Source organism: Coregonus lavaretus (genome assembly GCF_964263955.1).
Source record: "Coregonus lavaretus genome assembly, chromosome: 10".
NCBI classification, from domain to species: domain Eukaryota; kingdom Metazoa; phylum Chordata; class Actinopteri; order Salmoniformes; family Salmonidae; genus Coregonus; species Coregonus lavaretus.
In genome coordinates, this window is record NC_139997.1 from 49,053,899 (window position 1) to 49,077,138 (window position 23,240).

Here is a 23,240-nt window from a genome sequence, read left to right on the forward strand (position 1 = left end):
TTAGCAAGAGCTCCTTGAGTGGGGAGTCTGTCATCGTCACCATGTGTCAGTCAAAGGTCACACATTTCAAAGGTTTCCTTTCACAGGCGGAGGAAAAGAAATAGAACTAACACACAGGACGGCAAACTGGAATATGACTTCATTTTCTCTAGCCCTTAATCTAACCCACTGTCCTCCGCTGTCCACCCCCCCCTCCCTCCAACCCTTCTACATTTCTCAGTCTCTTTCTTTGCCTTTTAGCAATAAAAAACAACCCGCTTTTCATCGTGCCGGGAATCTCACCTTAAGAATAACAAATTAGTCTCATCATGAATAATTGATCATCTCCATTTGACTGTAAACTCAAATCAATTATAATGTCTGTGCCCTTTGCCGTCCCCCGCCATGGCACCATTAAAGTGTGCCATCTGATAGGCCAGTGATGTATGTGAGTGTTTTATTGACTGGTTTTCCCTTGACCGTGCTGTAGGTCCTCCCACTATCTCCAGCACCCAGACGCAGCAAGCCCTCTACGGGGAGAAGGGGCAGATCAAGTGTTTCATCCGCAGCACTCCTCCTCCCGACCGCATTGTGAGTCACTCATCCCTCCTTCCTTCTAAAAACATTTATTTTAAAGACTGAGTTTGGGCTGTCTGTGTTCCAACCAATGAGGGGCCTTATTGGTTGAAACATGGTGAAGACATGACTCAGTGTAGACCGTGTTCACGCTTCAATGAATTACAGTGGACATTTTTTATGAATAGAATGTGAAGGTTTTTCCAAATTATTGTGAAGGATAGGTGGCATGGCAAGAAAGGATCCCAATGAATCAAAAAGCAATTGGATGGAATCCTTGCACATAAAATGATTTACTGAAGTTATGTACTCTTGCGACATACAGTGCCTTCAGAAAGTATTCAAACCCCTTGACTTCTTCCACATTTTGTTGTGTTACAGAGTGGGATTAAAATGGATTTGTCTTTTTTTATTAATGGAAAATAAAACACTAATATAAAGTATCTTGATTAGATAAGTATTCAACCTCCTGAGTCAATACATGTTAGAATCACCGTTGGCAGCGATTACAGCTGTGAGTCTTTCTGGGTAAGAGCTTTGCACACCTGGATTCTACAATATTTGCCCATTATTGTTAAAACCTTTTTTCAAGCTCTGTCAAGTTGGTTGTTGAACATTGCTACACAGCCATTTTCAAGTCTTGCCGTAGAGGAACATTCAATGTCATCTTGGAAGCAACTCCAGTGTATATTTTGACCTGCTGAAAGGGGAATTTGTCTCCCAGTATCTGTTGGAAAGCAGACTGAACCAACAATTTTTCCTGTTCTTAGCACTATACCATTTATTTTTTTAAAGAAAACTCCCTAGTCCTTGCCGATGACAAGCATACCTATAACATGATACAGCCACCACCGTGCTTGAAAATATGAAGAAGAGTGGTACTCAGTGATGTGCTGTGTTGGATTTGCCCCAAACATAATGCTTTGTATTCAGGACATTAAGTTTATTTCTTTGCCACTATTTTTTTAGTATTACCTTAGAGCCTTATTACAAACAGGATGCTTGTTTTGGAATATTTTTATTCTGAACAGGCTTCCTTCTTTCCACTCTGTCAGTATGTTAGTATTGTGGAGTAATTACAATGTTTTTGATCCATCCTCTGTTAGCGCCTATCACAGCCATTAACCTTTTCACACGTACCAACAAACAGGTGTGATCATTCTACAGTGGTCCCTGCAGCGTACACTCAAACTGGTGTGATTAGAATGTTTATTTAGAACGTCCAGTTTCAATTGACTCAACAGTCAGCATTTGAGTTGGCCACACTGTTTGTTCACAGAAACATGTTGCACATAGTCCTTACAAAGTCATGTCCTTAATGTGACCAGTTTATTTTTAGATGCAATGTTCAGACATTCACAGAAGTAGTGACAGCATACACAATCATCCAAACCAGAAAATGTAGGCTACATTAGTCCTAGCGCTAACTTAGGAAAGATTGAGTTAACACAAGCGGTCATATTTAGATAACTCTCGACTGACAGAAACCACAAAATGAATTAGGTAAAAGCAATTACTATTTATAATTCATCACATCACGGGTGAGCTCACCATTGATCCAAATAATTTAGTAAAACACTTTCTAATAATCGAAAGTAATCCGATGATGACGGGTAGTTTGTGCTCGCCACCATGTTTGTTTTTTCGCTTCAACCAAAGATAATAAGAGGAGACAATATGAGTGTGGTCTGCTTGCAGTATGCATGTTGAAGGAGGTGTGTCATCTAGGATCATTCACTTCCCTTCATTCAAGATGAGAGAACAATTCCTTCACCTCAGTATAACATATTTGGTCTGACAGACGTTTACGTGACACCCAGAATGCATTGTATAATGTCAACAAACATGGCGCCACACATAGCTGGCAAATAGCTTAGCATTAGCTCATTATAATCAGTACAACCTTCAAAAAAATATTTTACACACATCATAGGTGTCCATTACAATCTATGCAATAATCCGAATGCGTTAATTGTCACCAGTACTGGAAAACACGTGAAGAAAACCGTAAATGCCAGCCAGAAATTATGCCAGTTTGTGCAAGAATGCACAAATGTCTGCATTCTTGATCTGCGGAAACACTAGGGATGTGCTTGGGCTCTCCTCGAAGAGAGAACTTTGTCCGGCTCAGTAAAGCCTCAAACATAAATTGTCCGCAACACTGAAATGGGCTACTTCTATGTGAATTAATGAAGGCGGAACACACCTCAATTCAAACATGTTAAATTTTTTATCATTTAGCAGACGCTCTTATCCAGAGCGACTTACAGTTAGTGAGTGCATACATTATTTTTTATTTTTCATACCCCCCGTGGGAATCGAACCCACAACCCTGGCGTTGCAAAAGCCATGCTTTACCAACTGAGCTACATCCCTGCCTGCCATTCCCTCCCCTACCCTGGGCCAATTGTGCACCGCCCCATGGGTCTCCCGGTCGCAGCCGGCTACGACAGAGCCTGGATTCAAACCAGGATCTCTAGTGTCACAGCTAGCACTGCGATGCAGTGCCTTAGACCACTGCGCCACTTGTCAATTTCAAATTGACAAGTTGAAATATAGCCTATGGATAATTAGCAAGCAGAGCATGTTAACACTTTACATTTGAGTCATTTAGCAGATGCTCTTATCCAGAGCAACTTACCGTTAGTGAGTGCATACATGTTTATTTTTCATTTTTTCTTCATACTTTCATAGTTATCTGTCCTGTTGTGTAACAATCACATTTTGGAACAGTGTGTGCATTCTGACATCACGTGTATAAAACAACTCACGCTGGGGTGACTGTTAGAGATATTTGGAACTCACATGTGAAAAGGTTAAACTGTAACTGTTTTAAAATCACCATTGGACTCATGGTGAAATCCCTGGGCGAGTTAGGAAAGGCGTCTGTATCTTTGTAGTGACTGGGTGTATTGATAAACCATCCAAAGTGTAATTAATAACTGCACCATGCTTAAAGGGATATTCAATATCAGTTTTGTATTGTTTTTTTTACCCATCTACCATTAGGTGCCTATATTTGCGAACCATTGAAAAACCTCCCTGGTCTTTAATACAAAATGAAAAATAAGTATTCAACCCTTTTGTTATGGCAAGCCTAAATAAGTTCAGGAGTAAAAATGTGCTTAACAAGTCACATAATAAGTTGCATGGACTCACTCTGTGTGTGATAATAGTGTTTAACATGCTTTTTAAATGACTTCCCCATCTCTGTACCCCATACATACAATTATCTGTAAGGTCCCTCAGTCGAATAGTGCATTTCAGCACAGATTCAAGTACAATTTGTAAACATTTCTAAAAACATAATTTCACTTTGACAGTATGAGGTATTGTGTGTAGGCTAGTGACACACAATCTCAATTTAACCTATTTTAAATTCAGACTGTAACACAACCAAATGTGGGAAAGCATGGGGTGTGAATACTTTCGATGGTACTGTAAGTTAAACAGTAGTTTCACTTCAAAATAGAAGCTTCAGAGACAAAACTAATTGGCAACAGAGCATGGTGTGCAATGCATTTTGACATCAGTATCTTCTTAAAGGGATAGTCCAAATTACACATTTACTTATTTGCTTCCTTAGCATTCCACAGCATGGATTGGTCTCTTACCTTCTAGACAGCTTACAGAGTAAGTAAACCATTATGGTATTTTGTAATTTGGGATAACTATCCCTTTAAAGCAGTGCAAACCAAGTGAATGAGCTTGACCTAGGAAAGTAGGTCAGGTGAGGACAACCCTAAGGAATTTACGTAGACTAATCAAGGGCAAAGAATATCCTAATGAATATCCTATCCTATGGTAAACAAGAGGGCGTATTCCATAGAGAAAGAACTCATAGATATGTAGGCTAGCAATGGAATACATCAAGGGAAGTGAAGGCAAGTGAATAGACAATTAAAAGTCAGTCATCCTCATTTAGATAACAGCAGAATACCAAGCTGTTCCACAGCAGAAATGGGGGGATTTCTCCCAACCCAGACCTATACTAATACGTTTCCTGTTGTGAGTGAAAGTTCAATCTGAATATGCTCTCTATGCCATGTGGCTCAATGTCACCATGTCACACCAGAAGAGGTTTAATGTCCCCAATTGAAGCAATCAGAGGATTGATTGGTGTGATCCTGACTGCATCCCAAATGGCAACCTATTCCCTACTTTAGACCAGGGCCCATTGTCACAACTAGAGAAATATATACACTCTAAAGAATGCTGTAACCTAGCGCTGGATCACTATAGTACATACCCAGCACTGGGTTATTTTGGGCCAGCACGGTTACTTGATTTACCCATAAATGTGGTTATTTTGACACAACAGTGTTTTTTAAAACTCTTTTGCTGGGTTATTGTTATTCATGTGTTTTTGACCTAGCAGTGGGTTATTTCTTAATTTATTGCTGGGTAATCATTATTTGTATTTGTATTTATCGAGCAGTGGGTCATTTGTTACTTTCTTACTTCTAACAATAACAATCAATGTTAAAACGTTACTACACAGTCTATGAAATTGTTGAAGTGACATATGGCCAATCATGACAAATTGTAGATAAAATCCAAAAGTTTTATTTTCAGCTATTCATTTCAGCTACAAAATGAATCCATGCAAAAAATAAACAACAAATAAGGAACACACAAATAAACAAAAACTTTAAAAGTACAATTGATAATTTGAAAATCACAGCAGCCCTACCAGTTAAAGCTGAGGAATGGGGCTGAAGAAAAGTAACCACTTTACCCTCTATTCCCCCAACCCCTACCAGCAGTGGTGTAGTAGAGGGTATACGCTGTATCAATTATTAAGGCTGATGGAACAGATCAGAATGTTTAGCTTAAAATGTTGATAAACTTTTCTTTCGTCACATTTTAGGCGCAGCGATATGCACACGGCAGTAGGCCTTTCCGCGAATGTTCCAAAATAAAATGTTTCCTATACCTCAAAAGTGGTCTCCTGATGTGGTTTAAGCATTGTTGTGAACTTAGAACATCCAATTTAGTTGTTTTTCTATTAAAAGAGAAAAACCTAAAAAATTAAAAACTGTTATCAGAAACCTGTGAATTTCTGACTCAGTTGAAAGCCACATTTATCTGTTTCAATAGTAGGCCTACTATTAGCCGACTTGCACAGTACAGCTTATGTTGGCCTGACTGTGAAAGACCAATATGGGATTTACATTTACACAAGGCGCCTTTCCTTCGAAGGGCGGGCCGTTTGGAAACATTTTGGCAAAATTTGAGTATACCCACTAATCCAGGCACCACCACACCACTGCCTACCACGTAACAATATTTAACATAATGTCTTCTGCCCTAGAGCCTGCCCATTCATGATGGTGAATGCCAGGGTGTAGAGGCGATTGTCCTCGAGAGTCCGAACAAAGGGTTCGGGTCTCTTGTTCTTTTGGTCATCTGGCGGAATATTCAGCCATATTGGTTCCAACCTGGGGATTAGAGAATATGATAGAGCTCAGTTGGTAGAGCATGGCACTTGCAACGGCAGGGTTGTGGGTTCGTTTCCCACGGGGGGCCAGTATGAAAATGTATGCACTCACTAACTGTAAGTCGCTCTGGATAAGAGTGTCTGCTAAATGACTAAAATGTAAAATGTAAAATCATTATAAAATGTTAAACAATAATCAAGGCACACATTACACTAAGTTTGCTAGCTAGCTAAGCTACATTGGGTAGCTGGCTAGCTAGGTAGCTGGCTAGCTAGCTACCTGACGTAGAATGATACACCACACAGTAGGCCTACAGAAGAAAAGCTTTCCTAGCTAGACACAGGGGAGTGGTACAGTCTTTTGACCATACACAGATTATTATCTATTATCTATGCTTTTTTTTTTTTTTTTTTTTTTTTTTTTAGTTTTGTATGTTTTTTGTGTGTTTTATGTAGCTTTAAGTTGATCTGAAAATTATTTTTTATAGATCTGAAAGAGAAAAAAAGAAAAAATTGTTGCACCATATCCCTGGATCTCCGTGAATGCTTTTTGCCGTTTGGCTTTTGGTAACTTTGAATGTGGACTGTATTCGTCCAAAACAATGCCGCATCAGACTAGGGCAGTGGCTATGTTCAAATAGTAAGGAAGTCACTACAGGCCTCATGGTGAAATCCCTGAGCGGTTTCCTTTCTCTCTGGCAACTGAGTTAGAAGGGACGACTGTATCTTTGTAGTGACTGGGTGTATTGATACACCATCAAAAGTGTAATTAAGAACTTCACCATGCTCAAAGTATATTCATTGTCTGCTTTTTTATATTTTTACCCATCTACCAATAGGTTCAGATCTTTGGATAACCTCCCTGGTCTTTGTGGTTGAATCTGTGTTTGAAATGTACTACTCAACTGAGGGACCTTACAGATAATTGTATGTGTGGGGTATAGAGATGAGGTAGTCATTCAAAAATCATGCTAATCATTATTATAGGACACAGAGTGAGTCCATTCAACTTATTATGTGACTTGTTAAGCACATTTTTACTCCTGAACTTATTTAGGCTTGTCATAACAAAGGGGTTGAATAGTTAAGACATTTCAGCTTTTCATTTTGTATTAATTTGTAAACATTTCTAAAAACATAATTTCACTTTGACAGTATGGGGTATTGTGTGTATACAGTGACACACAATCTCAATTTAATCCATTATAAATTCAGACTGTAACACAACAAAATGTGGGAAAGTATGGGGTGTGAATACTTTCGAAGGTAACTAGTGACAACCGTTAGCAAATGTTAGCTAAGTAGCTAGCTAGCTAATGCTCGAGCTAGCATGCATGGGGTTGCTAGCTAACATTATATAAAATTGTCAATGACTGAGAAAATATGTAATTATGATAGCTAGGTCTATTTAACCTGAATGGATAATTAGTAACCTTACTCACCGTTTTCCATCAGCCACAACGCCTTGTCCATTTGTCAGTCGAAAAGTAATTCCACTCAGCATCGGCTGCACTGGTAGACTTGCTACAGTTGCAACAGTCCTCAATCACAAGCTTCAAGATATCTTTGATCTTCTGGATTTGGTGGGAGAATTAACCCACTCACTGCGTCATTTCTCAATAACCCAACATCAATAACCCAGCATCTACAACCCAACCTTGCTCTTTTGAAAAAAAACAACCCAACTTAGTGACTTTAAACTAGCAAATGGGTCATCCAAACAACCCAGCATTTGTTTGAGTGTATGGAATAGGGTGCCATTAGGACATAACCCCTGACTTTGTATTGCAGATAGAAATGGACAGCCATTAAACCAACCCAAAGGCTCATTATGCTCTTTATCTTTAATAGGTTTTGTTGGTTGGTTTCTGTCAGGTGCTGGTGTGTGGGATGTGCGTGTGTGGGTGCATATGTGTATATCTGGCAAGCATACAGCATGTGGCTGTGTTACGGTGTGCTTGTGTCCCCATCTGTAACGTATAATTCTCACAGTGTTTTCTGCCACAGGCCTGGTCGTGGAAGGAGACAGTCTTGGAGTCAGGGACGTCTGGCCGATACACCGTGGAGACGGTGAGCACAGAGGAGGGGGTCATCTCCACCCTCACCATGAGTAACATCGTCCCTGCTGACTTCCAGACCATCTACAACTGCACTGCCTGGAACAGCTTTGGGTCTGACACAGAGATCATTACACTGAAGGAACAAGGTACACAAACTCCCTTTGTACCACTTCAATCAATTCCTCATTCAATCAATGGCGGATGTGCATAAAGATGCCAGCTTTCATGCACTTACCATAAATGCCTTGTTTGCTAAGTTCACCATGTTATAGCTTTCTCTCTGTTACTCTAAAGGGCATCCGCACTGCGTGTTCTCTCAGAATGTTTATGCAGTGGACACGTGTGGTTTTGTCAAACGGTGTGGTCTGTGTTGGTACATGTATGTGGGTAGGCTGGTGGGTGAGAGAGTATGTGTTTGAGACAGAGATTTGGGATCTGAGAGAAAGTGGGTAAATTAAAGAGAGAGACGGAGAGAAGCAGAGAGTTTGTGTGTTTTGTGGAAGTGCACCTATGCCTGGGAGAGTAAGGATATTGCCGTGATTACTTCAAGCATGAGGGCAATGGCTTCGTGATAAGCCTTTTACTTGGTTAAATGTCAACAATTTCAATCTGTGAAATTTTGTAATGGCATCCAATTTGTAATCTAATTTACAACGCCTCAATTGGTTACAGCTTCACATATGATTTATTTGAAATATTTATTCTAAATGAGATGATGTTCTCTCATTTATTTGCCCCTTTTTATTAGGTCTCTTCCTTCTAAAGTGCTAAACTATCTGTTTTCATAGGGATCGTGGAAATGCCAATTCTGTAACAATTAATTTCAATGGAGGATCTTACTAGAGGCAACCTTGCTCTTAATGTGAATTAATTAACTAGACCTCGACTAGCCACAGGCTTATACACTCATCTTTAAGACAACTCAGTTCAACCAATCAACCCCTGAAGCCTATGAACTTATTCACAACATTTAGAATACCATTTGTTATAAAGTGGTATACCTCTCAGCCATTTGAAGTAAATGGGTGTCACGAGTGTCAGTGCTGTAAATGGTAGTGTAAAAGGTTTTCAAAGTTTGCCATTCGCGAGTCGTGTTTTCCTTTGCATAGTTCAACATACAGTACGTGTTAGCCTTAATGTATACATTGAGTGTACAAAACATTAGGAACACCTTCCTAATATTGAGTTTCACTGCCTTTTGCCCTCAGAACAGCCTCAATTCGTCAGGGCATGGACTACAAGGTGTCGAAAAAGCGTTCCACAGGGATGCTGGCCCATGTTGACTCCAGTGCTTCCCACAGTTGTGTCAAGTTGGCTGGATGTCCTTTGGGTGGTGGACCATTCTTGATACACAAGGGAAACTGTTGAGCGTGAAATACCCAGCAGCGTTGCAGTTCTTGACACACTGAAACCAGTGCGCATGGCACCTACTACCATACCACTTCAATCTTTTGTATTGCCCATTCACCCTCTATATGGCACACATACACAATCCATGTCTCAATTGTCTTAAGGCTTAAAAATCCTTATTTAACCTGTCTCCCCTTAATCTACACTGATTGACGTGGAGTTAACAGGTGACAACCAATAAGGGATCATAGCTTTCACCTGGATTCACCTGGTCAGTTTACAGTGCATTCGGAAAGTATTCAGACCCCTTCCCTTTTCCCACATTTTGTTACATTACAAATAAAAAACTAAAATACCTTATTTACATAAGTATTCAGACCCTTTACTTTGAGACTCGAAATTGAGCACAGGTGCATCCTGTTTCCATTGATCATCCTTGAGATGTTTCTACAACTTGATTGGAGTCCACCTGTGGTAAATTCAATTGATTGGACATGATTTGGAAAGGCACACACCTGTCTATATAAGGTCCCACAGTTGACCGTGCATGTCAGAGCAAAAACCAAGCCATGAGGTCGAAGGAATTGTCTATAGAGCTCTGAGACAGGATTGTGTTGAGGCACAGATTTGGGGAAGGGTACCAAAACATTTCTGCAGCATTGAAGGTCCCCAAGAACACAGTGGCCTCCATCATTCTTAAATGGAAGAAGTTTGGAACCACCAAGACTCTTCCTAGAGCTGGCTGCCCAGCCAAACTGAGCAATCGGGGGAGAAGGGCCTTGGTCAGGGTTCCTCTGTGGAGATGGGAGAATCTTCCAGAAGGACAACCATCTCTGCAGCACTCCACCAATCAGGTCTTTATGGTAGAGTGGCCAAACGGAAGCCACTCCTCAGTGAAAGGCACATGACAGCCCGCTTGGAGTTTGCCAAAAGTCACCTTAAGACTCTCAGACCATGAGAAAGAAGATTCTCTGGTCTGATGAAACCAATGTTGAACTCTTTGGCCTGAATGCCAAGTGTCATGTCTGGAGGAACCTGGCACCATCCCTACGGTGAAGCATGGTGGTGGCAGCATCATGCTGTGGGGAAATCTTTTCAGTGGCAGGGACTGGGAGATTGGTCAGGATCGAGGTAAAGATGAATGGAACAAAGTACAGAGAGATCCTTGGTGAAAACCTGCTCAAGAGCACTCAGGACCTCAGACTGGGGTGAATGTTCACCTTCCAACAGGAAAGCGACCCTAAGCACACAGCCAAGACAACGCAGGAGTGGCTTTGGGACAAGTCTATGAATGTCCTTGAGTGGACCAGTCAGAGCCCGGACTTGAACCTGATCGAACATCTCTGGAGAGACCTGAAAATAGCTGTGCAGCGACGCTCCCCATCCAACATGACAGAGCTTAAGAGGATCTGCAGAGAAGAATGGGAGAAACTCCCCAAATACAGGTGTGCCAAACTTGTAGCGTCATACCCAAGAAGACTCGAGGCTGTAATCGCTGCCAAAGGTGCTTCAACAAAGTACTGAGTAAAGGGTCTGAATACTTATGTAAATGTAATATTTCAATGATTTATTTTTAGCACATTTGCAAAAATTTCTAAAAAACTGGTTTTGCTTTGTCATTATGGGGTGTTGTGTGTAGATTGATGAGGGGGGAAAAAAACAATTTAATCAATTTTTGAATAAGGCTGCAACGTAACAACATGTGGAAAAAGTCAAGTGGCCTGAATACTTTCCGAATGCACTGTATGTCAGTGGTTCCCAACTCCGGTCCTCGAGTACCCCCAACAGTACACCTTTTGATTGTAGCCCTGGACAAGTACACCTGATTAAACTTGTCAACTAACCATCAGGCCATCAATGAGTTGAATCAGGTATGTTTGTCCGGGGCGACAACAAAAATGGTTCCCAACTCAAGTACTCGAGTTGGGAACCACTGGTATTTGTCATGGAAAGAGCAGTTCCTAATGTTTTGTACACACAGTGTATATGACATGATGTAAGACTACTGTGGTTCAAAACAATGTGTCCCTTGATTTTTTTTCTTGCATCAGCTGTGTGACACTGATAGTCCAACTGCATGACTGAACCACCTTGTACGGTGTCCATATTAGTATGATGTCCATATCAGCCTCAGTCTCATCAGGACTCCTAATATAGACACCGTACCAATGTCTTTCCTCCATGTCTTCTCAGAGTCCCTCCGATTGGCTGTAGTCATAGGAGTGGCTGTGGGGGCCTTCCTTGCCCTTATTGTCCTCATGGGCACATTGGGTGCCTTCTGCTGTGCCCGCTTCCAGAGGAGTAAGTGCATTTTAAAACCCTATGCTTTCTGGGACAGCCAAAGAGTTCATTAGACACTCTTGGTTTCACGGTCAAAGGGTTTACTATGCTCTGTAGTGCTTAATATGAGTCCCATTGGTTTTAGGATATCAACTCAAATATAAGAAATCCTTTGAGATTACACATTTGATGGGACATAAATCTCAACCTGAAACTATGGAAATTCTATTTCCCTCCCTTTAAAACATATCTATTGCAAAAGTGCCCATTTAAGGATCCAAAAAGCTGAGAGTTATCTGCAGCCAGACTCTAACATAATACGTATTGCTTGACGCTGTCTTGCTCTAAAGCAATATCCTTATCTGATTTAAAGCCCATCCTATACAGTGGGGTGTAGAGATACAGCGCATAGATATCTGATCAATGTAGACGGTTGTTGTTGTTGTTGTTATTTACAACAGAAGATGTTCAGTGTAGAGATACTGCGCACAGATATCTGATCAATGTAGACGGTTGTTGTTGTTATTGTTGTTGCTGTTGTTTACAACAGAAGACGTTCAGTGTAGAGATACAGCGCAGAGATATCAGATCAATGTAGACGGTTGTTGTTGTTGTTGTTGTTGCTGTTGTTTACAACAGAAGACGTTCAGTGTAGAGATACAGCGCAGAGATATCCGGTCAATGTTAACTGCTGTTAACCATGTTGTTGGTATTGTTGTTTACCACAGAAGACGTTCACCTCGTCATGTCCTCCCTACCCGTCTCCATCTCCTCTTGCCAGAGAGACCTGGCAGGCAAAATGAAAACCGAGAGTAAGTCACCTTTGTATATAGGTCCCTTCAAGATACTGCGATGGATATTTTGTTGTTGTTGCAAAATCAACAATTCCCTGCATATTATGCGAGGGCTTGCTAATTTGACCAATCACTGCACCTTTTCCGCATAAATCAGTCAAATCATCGCAATATGTAATAAAAAGAAGGCTCACAATTTCAACCAATCACTGCACATTCACCGCATAGGGTTCAATCAAGCCACAAGTCAACAAATGTTTTCCCTCTAAAGCACATTTTCCCGATAAATTTGACAAAATCATTGCATATTGCCATGCAAAATGTCAAAACTGCCGCGGCAAAAAATAATAATTGCGCGCAGATATCACACAAAACCCCAGCTAAATCCTGGAGGGACTGGTATATGATTGTTTATGATTTTACAATGTCAGAGGCAGTCGATAAAGCAATTATGTTTATTTCACTAGTGCCATGCATACGTGCTACATAAATATCCATGTGATTAATGTCCATGAATGACAGTAGTCACTGCTGTCTGTTTAAGGAATAAGGAGCCTGCCAACATAAGGATATGATTGTACAGTATATGATTATCACCAATTTCAGTGACACTCTAGTATGCAGTCAGTGCCCTATGTAAGGTCTATAACACATAAATAAGCAGCACGACACCTTTATAATCTAAACATTCATAACTGCTTCAAGCTCCCATCAAGATATCTGAGCAGCTTTTGACGCCGCTCGAATGTGGTATGATCCAGTGCCAGTCAACTTATGTCAGTGGTGCCCATCAGTTTCCCTGTCTCTTTCCAGATCTCAAAGGAGTGGTTTTGGCAAAAAACGACATCCGGGTGGAGATTGTTCACAAGGATCACAACGCAGCTCAGGAAACAGAGGAGCATACAGCCATCAAGCAGATAATGGTGAGTTGAATGCTATTCTACCTCATCTCTCCTCGCTGCATGTAATTTGCGAGTCCATCGATACACACTGTATGTAGTACATCAGAATCAATTGGAAATGTTCTAATCGACAGTTAATTGAAGAGCACTTTTCATTCTACAGTACATCTACAGGTTTAGGATCTTAATTTGAGCCAGTATCCTAAAAACAGCAGGAAAATATTCCTGCAGCAACAGGAAATGTGAGTTATTATGTGGATTATAATTAATGGACATTTTTGTAGGAGTTGATACATTTTCCGTAAGGTAAAATCAAGTCTGAAATTTCAAAGTGGAAATTACAAACTTTAGAAGCCTTTTTAAACTCAAATTTTTATTTTAAGATCATATATCTGTATACATCTAACAGACTTGCTGCAAACACAGGAACCAAGAGAGCTCAATTAGACATGGCATTTTACTCGGGGATGTAGTGTTAAAAAAGAAAAGTGAGTAAACCCTGTAATCTCTCCGAGATGGACAACCATGCTTATTTAGTGTAAATAGGCACTTAAATACTATTAACTAAATAAAAAGGTGCGTAAACAGTGTTGCATGTGTTTACCCTCCACTACATCCCTAATACTACATGAATATCAAACGGCCTGTGAGTGACATGTCTGCCCCCTTGGTGTCTCAGAATGAGCGAGGGGAGTTCCAGGCGCAGGAGTCTGTGCTGAAGCAGCTGGAGGTCCTACAAGAGGAAGAGAAGGAGTTCCAGCACATTAAGGTGGGCACAGAAACAGGCATAAAGGAGGCAGTGATATAACATTAGTCCTAAAATGTACACCGAATAAGGTGGGCACAGAGCCAGGCATACAGGGGGCAGTGATACAACATTAGTTGAAATGTCCTAAAATGTACACCATTGTGTAGTTCAAGGAGGAACATGTATTATATTCAGTTAGTACTCCTATTCTGTTTGTTATTTTTCACAAAGAATGACTCTTTGTTTTTCTGCTTAGATGTAAGGAATGTTAGTTATTTTCTGCATATGCATCTTTCTTTTGACACAAAACCCACCGCTGGTGTGTGTGGCCAAAGAGCTCTATTTTCATGTCATTTGACAATAGCACTGGTTCCAATCAAAGTGCCAATGCTGTTTAGCAAACTCCAGGCATTTACATTTGTTGGATTTCATAAAAATAAATATCTTTGCCCACACACACCAGTGGTGGGTTTGGCGTGGAAAGAAGGAAGCATATGCAGAAAAGTACCTCATACCGACTGTAAAATATGGTGGTGGATCTTTGATGTTATGGGGCTATTTTGCTTCCACTGGTCCTGGGGCCTTTGTTAAGGTCAACGGCCTCATGAACTTTACCCAGTACCAGGATATTTTAGCCAAAAACCTGGTTGCCTCTGCCAGGAGGCTGAATCTTGGCCGCAAGTGGATCTTCCAGCAAGACAATAACCCCAAGTACACCAAAATCCACAAAGAAATGGTTAATTAACCACAAAATAAACATTTTGCAATGGCCATCTCAGTCTCTGGACTTGAACCCCATTGAAAACCTGTGGTTTTGAATTGTTTGAGGGCAGTCCATAAGCACAGACAAAGGATATCAATGATATGGAAATATTCTGTATGGAGGAATGCTCTAAGTTCCCTTCCAATGTGTTCTTCAATCTTATAAAACATTTTAGAAAAATGCTCAGTGTCGTTATCCTCGCAAGGGGAGGGTGCTAAGGTATTGAAAACAGGGGATCCAATAATTGTATTTGTTATGCTCCTCTTTCTCTGAGCAATTGTATTAGTATAAAATTATATTATTCTTGTTTGTTAGTCATACATCACAGCTCAGTATTTATATTTATTTTATACAATCTTTTTTGCTCATCTTTATCAAGGGATCCAATAATTTTGGACCCCACTGTACATAATCAAGTATGATATGTGGGATGAAAGATTCATCCTAATGCATTAAGAGGTCACCATCATTATTGTGATGGCTGTTCAGTGGTCTGTAATTGACATACTAAAATGTGTGCTCTACTGCAGTATCAAGCATTAAAGGGTTAGTTCACATAAAACACTCTTTTCTTTTTACTTTGGGTATTGTCAGTTCATCTAGACATTTAAGACCATTAGCTGGTTATGTAAATAATGTCCAGCCTCTCCTGGCTAGCATTTATGGACATGCTAATGGAAACAGATGGACCCAGCAAGCACAGTATTGACAAGAGTGTGAAAATAGCATTTTTCTTTAATCAGGTCCCTTCCACTCGATTCACATCTCTTTCCATCAGCATTGCTCAAACTGTCTGAACGAATTGACAGCAGCCTAGGTAAGTCGGAAAATAGGATACAACTTTATTATAGATTAACTATCCCTTTAAGTACGGATATGCAATATAATTTGGGATATTGGAAACTTCCACTTTCAAAAGCTTAATTTAAGCCCATTCCACGACATCTTTGAACCTGGACTCTGACTCTTATCCGTGAGGCTACCCCTTCTCCATCTCCCAGGTCAGATAAGTTATCCGCTGATATATTCTCATAAACCTTCCTCTTCCTCGGCTAATTAAATTCCCACCCTTGAGATTATGCTGCTTGGAGTACCATCCCTTTTATCTTGCCATCCCTAATAGTTATTTGCAATTTCCCCCAGCCTAAAGTGCAGACAAAGATACAGTATCTGCTAGCTCTGACAGCAAATTTAGTATTTTTCCCCCTTTGGAATGTCGGCAGGCAAAGTCTATCTCCGTCTTCCAGGAATCGAACAATCATTTAATTTCAAGAAAGGAAATGGAGTAACATAGAGAGGGCAGGGGAAAAAACGCTTTAAACACATAGGCCGTGGCTGAAAATAAACTGTTGTGGCAATTTTTCGACATACAGTATGTTGCTCCCACATGTGAAATCATCAAGGCCATTTAATTGGCTGATAACAGGATTTATTTGCCTTCGTGGGAGATGACAATTTCACAACCCGAAAGCATGTAATCTATTTTTCACATGTTCGCACGCATCAGCCTGTTTCTTTGTTTTCCCATCATTCTAATAAATAGCAGTTCATTTGGATGTGACTGACCTTGGTCACAATAAGGCAAGCATTTGAATACATGAGCAACAATGGGTGTCACAGCTTGAGACCACCTAGGATTAGGGCATAAATACCTGTTGATGAAGCCTGAAATAGAAGTCAAGTTTATACTCTTCTTATGCACTCCGGGGTGAAGTTTCCCCTACGTATGGAGAAAAGAAATGTATGCACTCACTAACTGTATGTCGCTCTGGATAAGAGCGTCTGCTAAATGACTAAAATGTAAATGTAAAATGTACAGATCTACGATCACCTTCCCCTTTACCATTTCTTACCTTAACCATTAGTGTGGGAACATATATATTTATAACCGAAACAACGCACATATTATTAAAGCCAGGATAACTGTTCCCGGTTGAAATGAAAGTAAATGACTGGATCATCAAAAGAGGACTGGAAGAAATTAGATGTTGCTCTTTCAAACTGTAATCATCAATCTTTTTGTGAGTTATCTTTATATTTATTTTTTATTTAACCTTTATTTTAGGCAAGTCAGTTAAGAACAAATTCTTATTCATGATGACTGCCTACCAAAAGGCAAAAGGCCTCTTGCGGGGACAGGGGCTGGGATAAAAAAATAGGAAATGTAGGACAAAACACAAATCACAACGAGACACCACAACACTACATAAAAAGAGCCCTAAGACAACAACACAGCATGGCAGCAACACATGACAACACAGCATGGTAGCAACACAACATGACAACAACACGGTAGCAACACAACATGGCAGCAGCACAACATGGCAGCAGCACAACATGGTAGCAGCACAAAACATGGTACAAACATTATTGGGCACAGACAACATCACAAAGGGCAAGGAGGTAGAGAAAACAATACATCACACAAAGCAGCCACAACTGTCAGTAAGAGTCTTTGAATGAAGAGATGGAGATAAAACTGTCCAGTTTTTTTTTTTTTTTGCAGCTAGTTCCAGTCGCTAGCTGCAGCGAACTGAAAAGAGGAGCGACCCAGGGATGTGTGTGCTTTGGGGACCTTTAACTAAATGTGACTGGCAGAACGGGTGTTGTATGTGGAGGATTAGGACCGCAGAAAGTATCTCAGACAGGGGGGAGTGAGGCCTAAGAGGGTTTTATAAATAAGCATCAACCAGTGCGTCTTGCGACGGGTATACAGAGGTGACCAGTTTACAGAGGAGTATAGAGTGCAGTGATGTGTCCTATAAGGAGCATTGGTGGCAAATCTGAAGACCGAATGATAAAGAACATCTAGCCGCTCGAGCGCACCCTTACCTGCCGATCTATAAATTACATCTCCGTAATCTAGCATGGGTAGGATGATCATTTGATTCAGGGTTAATTTGGCAGCTGGGGTGAAAGAGGAGCGATTACGATAGAGGAAACCAAGTCTAGATTTAACCTTAGCCTGCAGCTTGGATATGTGCTGAAAGAAAGACAGTGTACCATCTAGCCATACTCCCAAGTACTTGTATGAGGTGACTACCTCAAGCTCTAAACCCTCAGAGGTAGAAATCACACCGGTGGGGAGAGTGTCATTCTTCTTACCGAACCACATGACCTTTGTTTTGGAGGTGTTTCACAACAAGGTTAAGGGCAGAGAAAGCTTGTTGGACACTAATAAAGCTTTGTTGTAGAGCGTTTAATACAAAATCCGGGGAGGGGCCAGCTGAGTATAAGACTGTATCATCTGCATATAAATGGATGAGAGAGCTTCCTACTGCCTGAGCTCTGTTGTTGATGTAAATTGAGAAGAGCGTGGGACCTAGGATTGAGCCTTGGGTTACTCCCTTGGTGACAAGCAGTGGCTGAGACAGCAGATGTTCTGACTTTACACACTGCACTCTTTGAGAGAGGTGGTTAGCAAACCACGCCAAAGACCCTTCAGAGACACCAATACTCCTTAGCCAGCCCACAACAATGGAAAGGTCTACCATATCAAAAGCCTTCGCCAAGTCAATAGAAATAGCAGCACAACATTGCTTAGTATCAAGGGCAATGGTGACATCATTTAGGACCTTTAAGGTTGCAGTGACACATCCATAACCTGAGCGGAAACCAGATTGCATACCAGAGAGAATACGATAGACATCAACAAAGCCAGTCAGTTGACTATTGACAAGTTTTTCCAACACTTTGGATAGACATGGCAAAATAGAAATTGGTCTATAACAGTTAGGATCAGCTTGATCTCCCCTTTTAAATAAAGGAAGCACCGTGGCTGCCTTCCAAGAAATGGGAACCTCGCCAGAGAGGAGAGACAGGTTAAAAAGGTCAGAGATAGGCTTGGCGATGATAGGGGCTGCAACCTTAAAGAAGAAAGGATCTAAACCATCTGACCCAGAGGTTTTTTGGGGGGTCAGGTTTAAGGAGCTCGTTTAGCACCTCAGACTCAGTGACCACCTGCAGGGAGAAACTTTGTAGCAGGGCAGGGGAAAAAGAGGGAGGAGCATCGGGGCTAGTCACATTAGAAGGGCTGGGAGATGAGGACATGTTGGACGGGCAAGGAGGCATGGCTGAGTCAAATAGGAATCCTGACTTAATGAAGTGGTGATTAAAGAGCTCAGCCATGTGCTCCTTGTCAATAACAACCACATCATCAACATTAAGGGACATGGGCAACTGTGAGGAGGAGGGTTTATTCTCCAGGTCTTTAACCGTTTCCCAGAACTTCTTGGGGTAACTAACTTTAGCCTTCTGGATATCCTGAGAGCACGTATTTCTCATTTGTCAGCCTGAGTATGCGTGTGCCGAGCCTTTCGCCAAATGGAATTCTTGAAGTGGAGTAACTCTGCCAGATCACGGTCGAACCAGGGGCTGAACCTGTTTTTAATTCTCATTTTCTTTATGGGGCCGTTTGTTAACAATACCACTGAAAATATCAAAAAAGAAGGTCCAAGCATCTTCGACAGAGGGAATCAAGCTGATTCTATACCAATTTACAGAGGCCAGGTCATGAAGGAGGGATTGCTCATGAAAGGTTTTTATCAAGCGTCTATGACAATTCAGGACAGGTCGTTTAACTGAGCAACCATTATGAACACAGGCTGTAAAACAGTGATCACTAAGGTCATTACAGAAAACACCAGAATAATACCTATCAGGATTATTTGTGAGAATAACATCAAGGAGAGTAGCCTTTTCTGGGTGTTGGCATCCATACCTTGTGGGATTGGTAATAATCTGAGAAAGATTTAGGGAGTCCCGTTGCTTTAGCACTTGGTCAGGTGGTTTAAGTATGTCCCAGTTTAGGTCACCTAGCAGGAGAAATTCAGACTTAGTGTAAGGGGCCAGGAGAGAGCTTAGGGCAGGTAGGGTGCAGGCCGGTGCTGATGGTGGACGATAACACCCAACAACAGTCAACAAAGAGCTATTTGAAAGCTTAATGCTTAAAACCAGCAAATCAAATTGTTTGGGGACAGACTTGGTGGAGACAGAAGATCACTGAAGGTGTTCCTTGGTAAAGATTGCCACTCCACCACCTTTGGAAGATCTGTTTTGCCAAAAAAGGTTATAACCGGAAAGGTTAACATCAGTGTTCAACACACTCTTTCTTAACCACATCTCAGTAATGACCAACACATCTGGATTGGAGCTGTGAACCCACACTTTCAATTGATAGATTTGAGGTAATAAGCTTCTAATGTTAACGCGCAGAAAACCCAGGCTTTTACAAGAGCATAAATCAGGGAAACAGAAAACATCAAAGCACTAATCAGAATTGGGGCTAGCAACAGTAGATGGGCCAGGGTGTACATACACATTTTCACGGCAGAGGACAGGGAGAGCTCTGCAGTGTTGATTTTTTTATGACATTTGAATGTTTATCAGATGGTAGCAAGATCATATTGTACAGAAATGTCATCAGGTAACATGAATACAAAGCCGGCGAGAGGTGGTTAGAATAGGATGGGAGGCAAAGAGTCAGAGTAAACAATAGAGAGTCAGAGTCGCGAGTGTGGGAACAAACATTGTCTGTCCCACGGTCGGGTAAACAAGCAAGTTCATGGTCAACAAAGCATGCAGGAGTAATGGTGCAAATAGCATAAAGCATAAGAAAAAAATAAAACCACTCGTGGCTAGCCATTGTCAGTTCAAAGAATCACTTGCCCCAACAAGATAACTTGAGAAAGTAGCTCTCTATGAGTCGAGTAGGCTATACAAATCTGAGATATATAAATAGCAGGCCTACACTAGTTAATTAAAGCATTTCTGAGTAAAGCTCCCATAACAAGATTAACAAGTTAATTAGCCTACATAAAATTCTGATCAGTCCAAAATCTGCAATGTGTGTGTATGTGCGTGTGTGCTGGAGGCGAGCGAAAGCTCGGGGAAGATGGGGGAGTGTGGTGGGGGTACCTGTACCAGACAGGGGGAGACAGGCCAGGGCAGATGAGGAACAGATCGCCGGGTGGGATCCAAGCAGCAGGCAACGGGAATAGGTGTCACACACGCTTGGGATAAGCTTTTTCGGGAGGCTGAGTAGGAGAGGAGGTGTTCAACCTTACCAGACAGGTGGGTGGTAGAGCAGATCAAAGCGTCCGAAGCGTAAAGCTTGTTGAAAAACCGTGGTAAAGTTGGCTTGAGTTTCAATATTTGCCAGACGTGTGGATATTCTACACGCAACACTGTTTGGTGTTGTTTAGTTTAGGTGTCTTGCTCCAATCCCACACAATGCTTCTCTTGATCGGACACTAGACCTGAGCAACTAGTGGCCCTCTGCAATACTGAAAGGTTTCCCAAGGTAAGCGAAGATGGGAAAAAGCTGATTTATTTTCCTAGTAAGTTGCAAACTGCTGTAGCAAAATAACTTCAATTTATTGGCAAGATGCATTTCATTGCTATCACTATTGTGCCCAATGAGAAAATTAGATAGGAACGGCTATCTGAGATGTTCTTTGGCTAACAATGACCAATTCGATTGCGATCACAATAACTACCAAAATAGTAACTGCACTGACATGCTTTCTCCTGTCCTTATACTAAATTAACACCTCCCTTTGTGTCTTTGTCCCCTCTCCTCCACAAGGATCCAACCAATGGCTATTACAGTGTCAATACCTTCAAGGCGCACCATGGCACCCCGACTATGCCAATGGCCGCCAACCAGACCAGCGGCACTGAGGTACGGAACCCTTCGGCTTCTTCTTCATCCACCATGGGCAAACAACGCGTGCCTACGGGCATGTCCTTCACCAACATCTACAACACGCTAGGTGCTGGGCCCAACCGCCTGTACGACTACAGCCAGCGCTTCGTGCTGGGCATGGGCAGCAGCTCTATCGAGCTGTGTGAGCGCGAGTTCCAGCGGGGATCGCTTAGTGACTCCAGCTCCTTCATCGACACGCAGTGTGACAGCAGCGTGAGCAGCTACAGCAAGCAGGACGGCTATGTGCAGTTCGACAAGGACAGCAAGGCCTCGGCCGCCTCCTCCTCCTCCCACTACTCGCAGACGTCCTCGCAGAACTCTGACCTGACGCGGCCGCTGCAGAAACGCATGCAGACCCATGTGTAATAGAGCTATGGATGGGAGTGGGTTCGGACGGGATAGCACATTTGGACACTTTAAGGAACACTGCCTGACTAGTATACAGTGCTATTTTTTGTTTGGTTTGTACTCTGGTCCACCCGAGGGAGATGATGCAGTATTCCACCTTTGACAGACGATTGGCAACTACGTTGTCCATATTAGGACAGCCTGAAGTCCTGATGAGACTGAGGCTGTCCTAATGTGGACATTGTACGTACCACTCTTTTTACATGTTCTTTGGATTACATTGTATTCCCCTTGAAACAAGCTCATCAAACAAAAGAGATCATAACCTTGAGAGCTACATATGGTGGAAAAAAAGATGACAATCAAAAGTCCACTTTCTCAATGAACAATGTTCTGCTGTTGTTCACTATTCTGTTTCAACTAGAGGACTGCCTCAAAACGCACAGCTGTGTGGATAAATTCCAGAATTATTTAAAAGTTTATATTATGGAGGAAGACAAACTCTTGGGCCTATGTTCAGCTTCCCAGTTGGGGTTTGACGCACAAAGGGGTATTGTTAAAAACCGCCTGAGGCAATTCTTGTACGTAAAAAAAAAAATCCTTAGATGGTTAATGAAACCTATGAGGAAATATGGTGTCAGTGGCAGGCTATGTAATAAAGAGGAACACCTTGCCAACTGGCTGACCTGCAGGTCTAATATCCCTACACCTGGATAATTAATACTCAACCAATTATAGATTTTGTCCCGTTTGGTTATCTAGGTATATTCTATATTTTGTTCTTTTATTTTGGACTTATGGTGATTTTTTTTCCTTTTTGATATATGCCTTGTGAAAGTTCATTACTGAGTCACAGATCATAGATAAATGCATGGAGAAGTGTACTGTAGAATACTGTTGTACTACTTCACTTGAGCTGACTTTTCAAATGCTTTGTTCCCTCACAAACCGTTGGTTCCTGGAACCGTTTTGTTTCTTCTGAAAGGACAGTGTCATGTTTACACATCAGAGAAAGGGTCAAGGACCTTATCATCTGTACTTTCCCATTCAATGTGAGACACTTGCAGCTTGATCGTATGTGTGTGAGCAGATAGCTGTGGAGCCAAATACAATGTCATCGCTGCCGGAGCTGTTCTCATTTTCGTGGCTTGCCATACTTAGCTGATATCGTGTTGTTTACACTGGAGCTCTGTAAATCCAGCATTTATGTGTACTGTGATTTGACCACTAAATGACAGGGATGAAGATAAAGTTAATTTTTTCTGTCTGTTGCCTCTGTGGTTACAATGACTTG

At 41.5% G+C, this 23,240-nt stretch overlaps 1 protein-coding gene across 1 annotated transcript in view; it reads left to right on the forward strand.

The window, feature by feature from the left end:
* Positions 1-22,049, forward strand: part of LOC311136373 (kin of IRRE-like protein 3) — a gene marked incomplete at its 5' end in the record, with an annotated part of 346,657 nt that extends 324,608 nt beyond the window's left edge. Inside the window, 7 exons of the mRNA XM_084170475.1 lie at positions 470-570; positions 8,003-8,201; positions 11,599-11,706; positions 12,414-12,497; positions 13,293-13,402; positions 14,061-14,150; positions 21,479-22,049. Of these exons, the coding sequence (XP_084026601.1) occupies positions 470-570; positions 8,003-8,201; positions 11,599-11,706; positions 12,414-12,497; positions 13,293-13,402; positions 14,061-14,150; positions 21,479-21,964 (1,178 nt within the window). The 3' untranslated portion in view covers positions 21,965-22,049. The remainder of the gene's footprint in view (positions 1-469; positions 571-8,002; positions 8,202-11,598; positions 11,707-12,413; positions 12,498-13,292; positions 13,403-14,060; positions 14,151-21,478) is intronic.
* Positions 22,050-23,240: the final 1,191 nt, after the last annotated feature.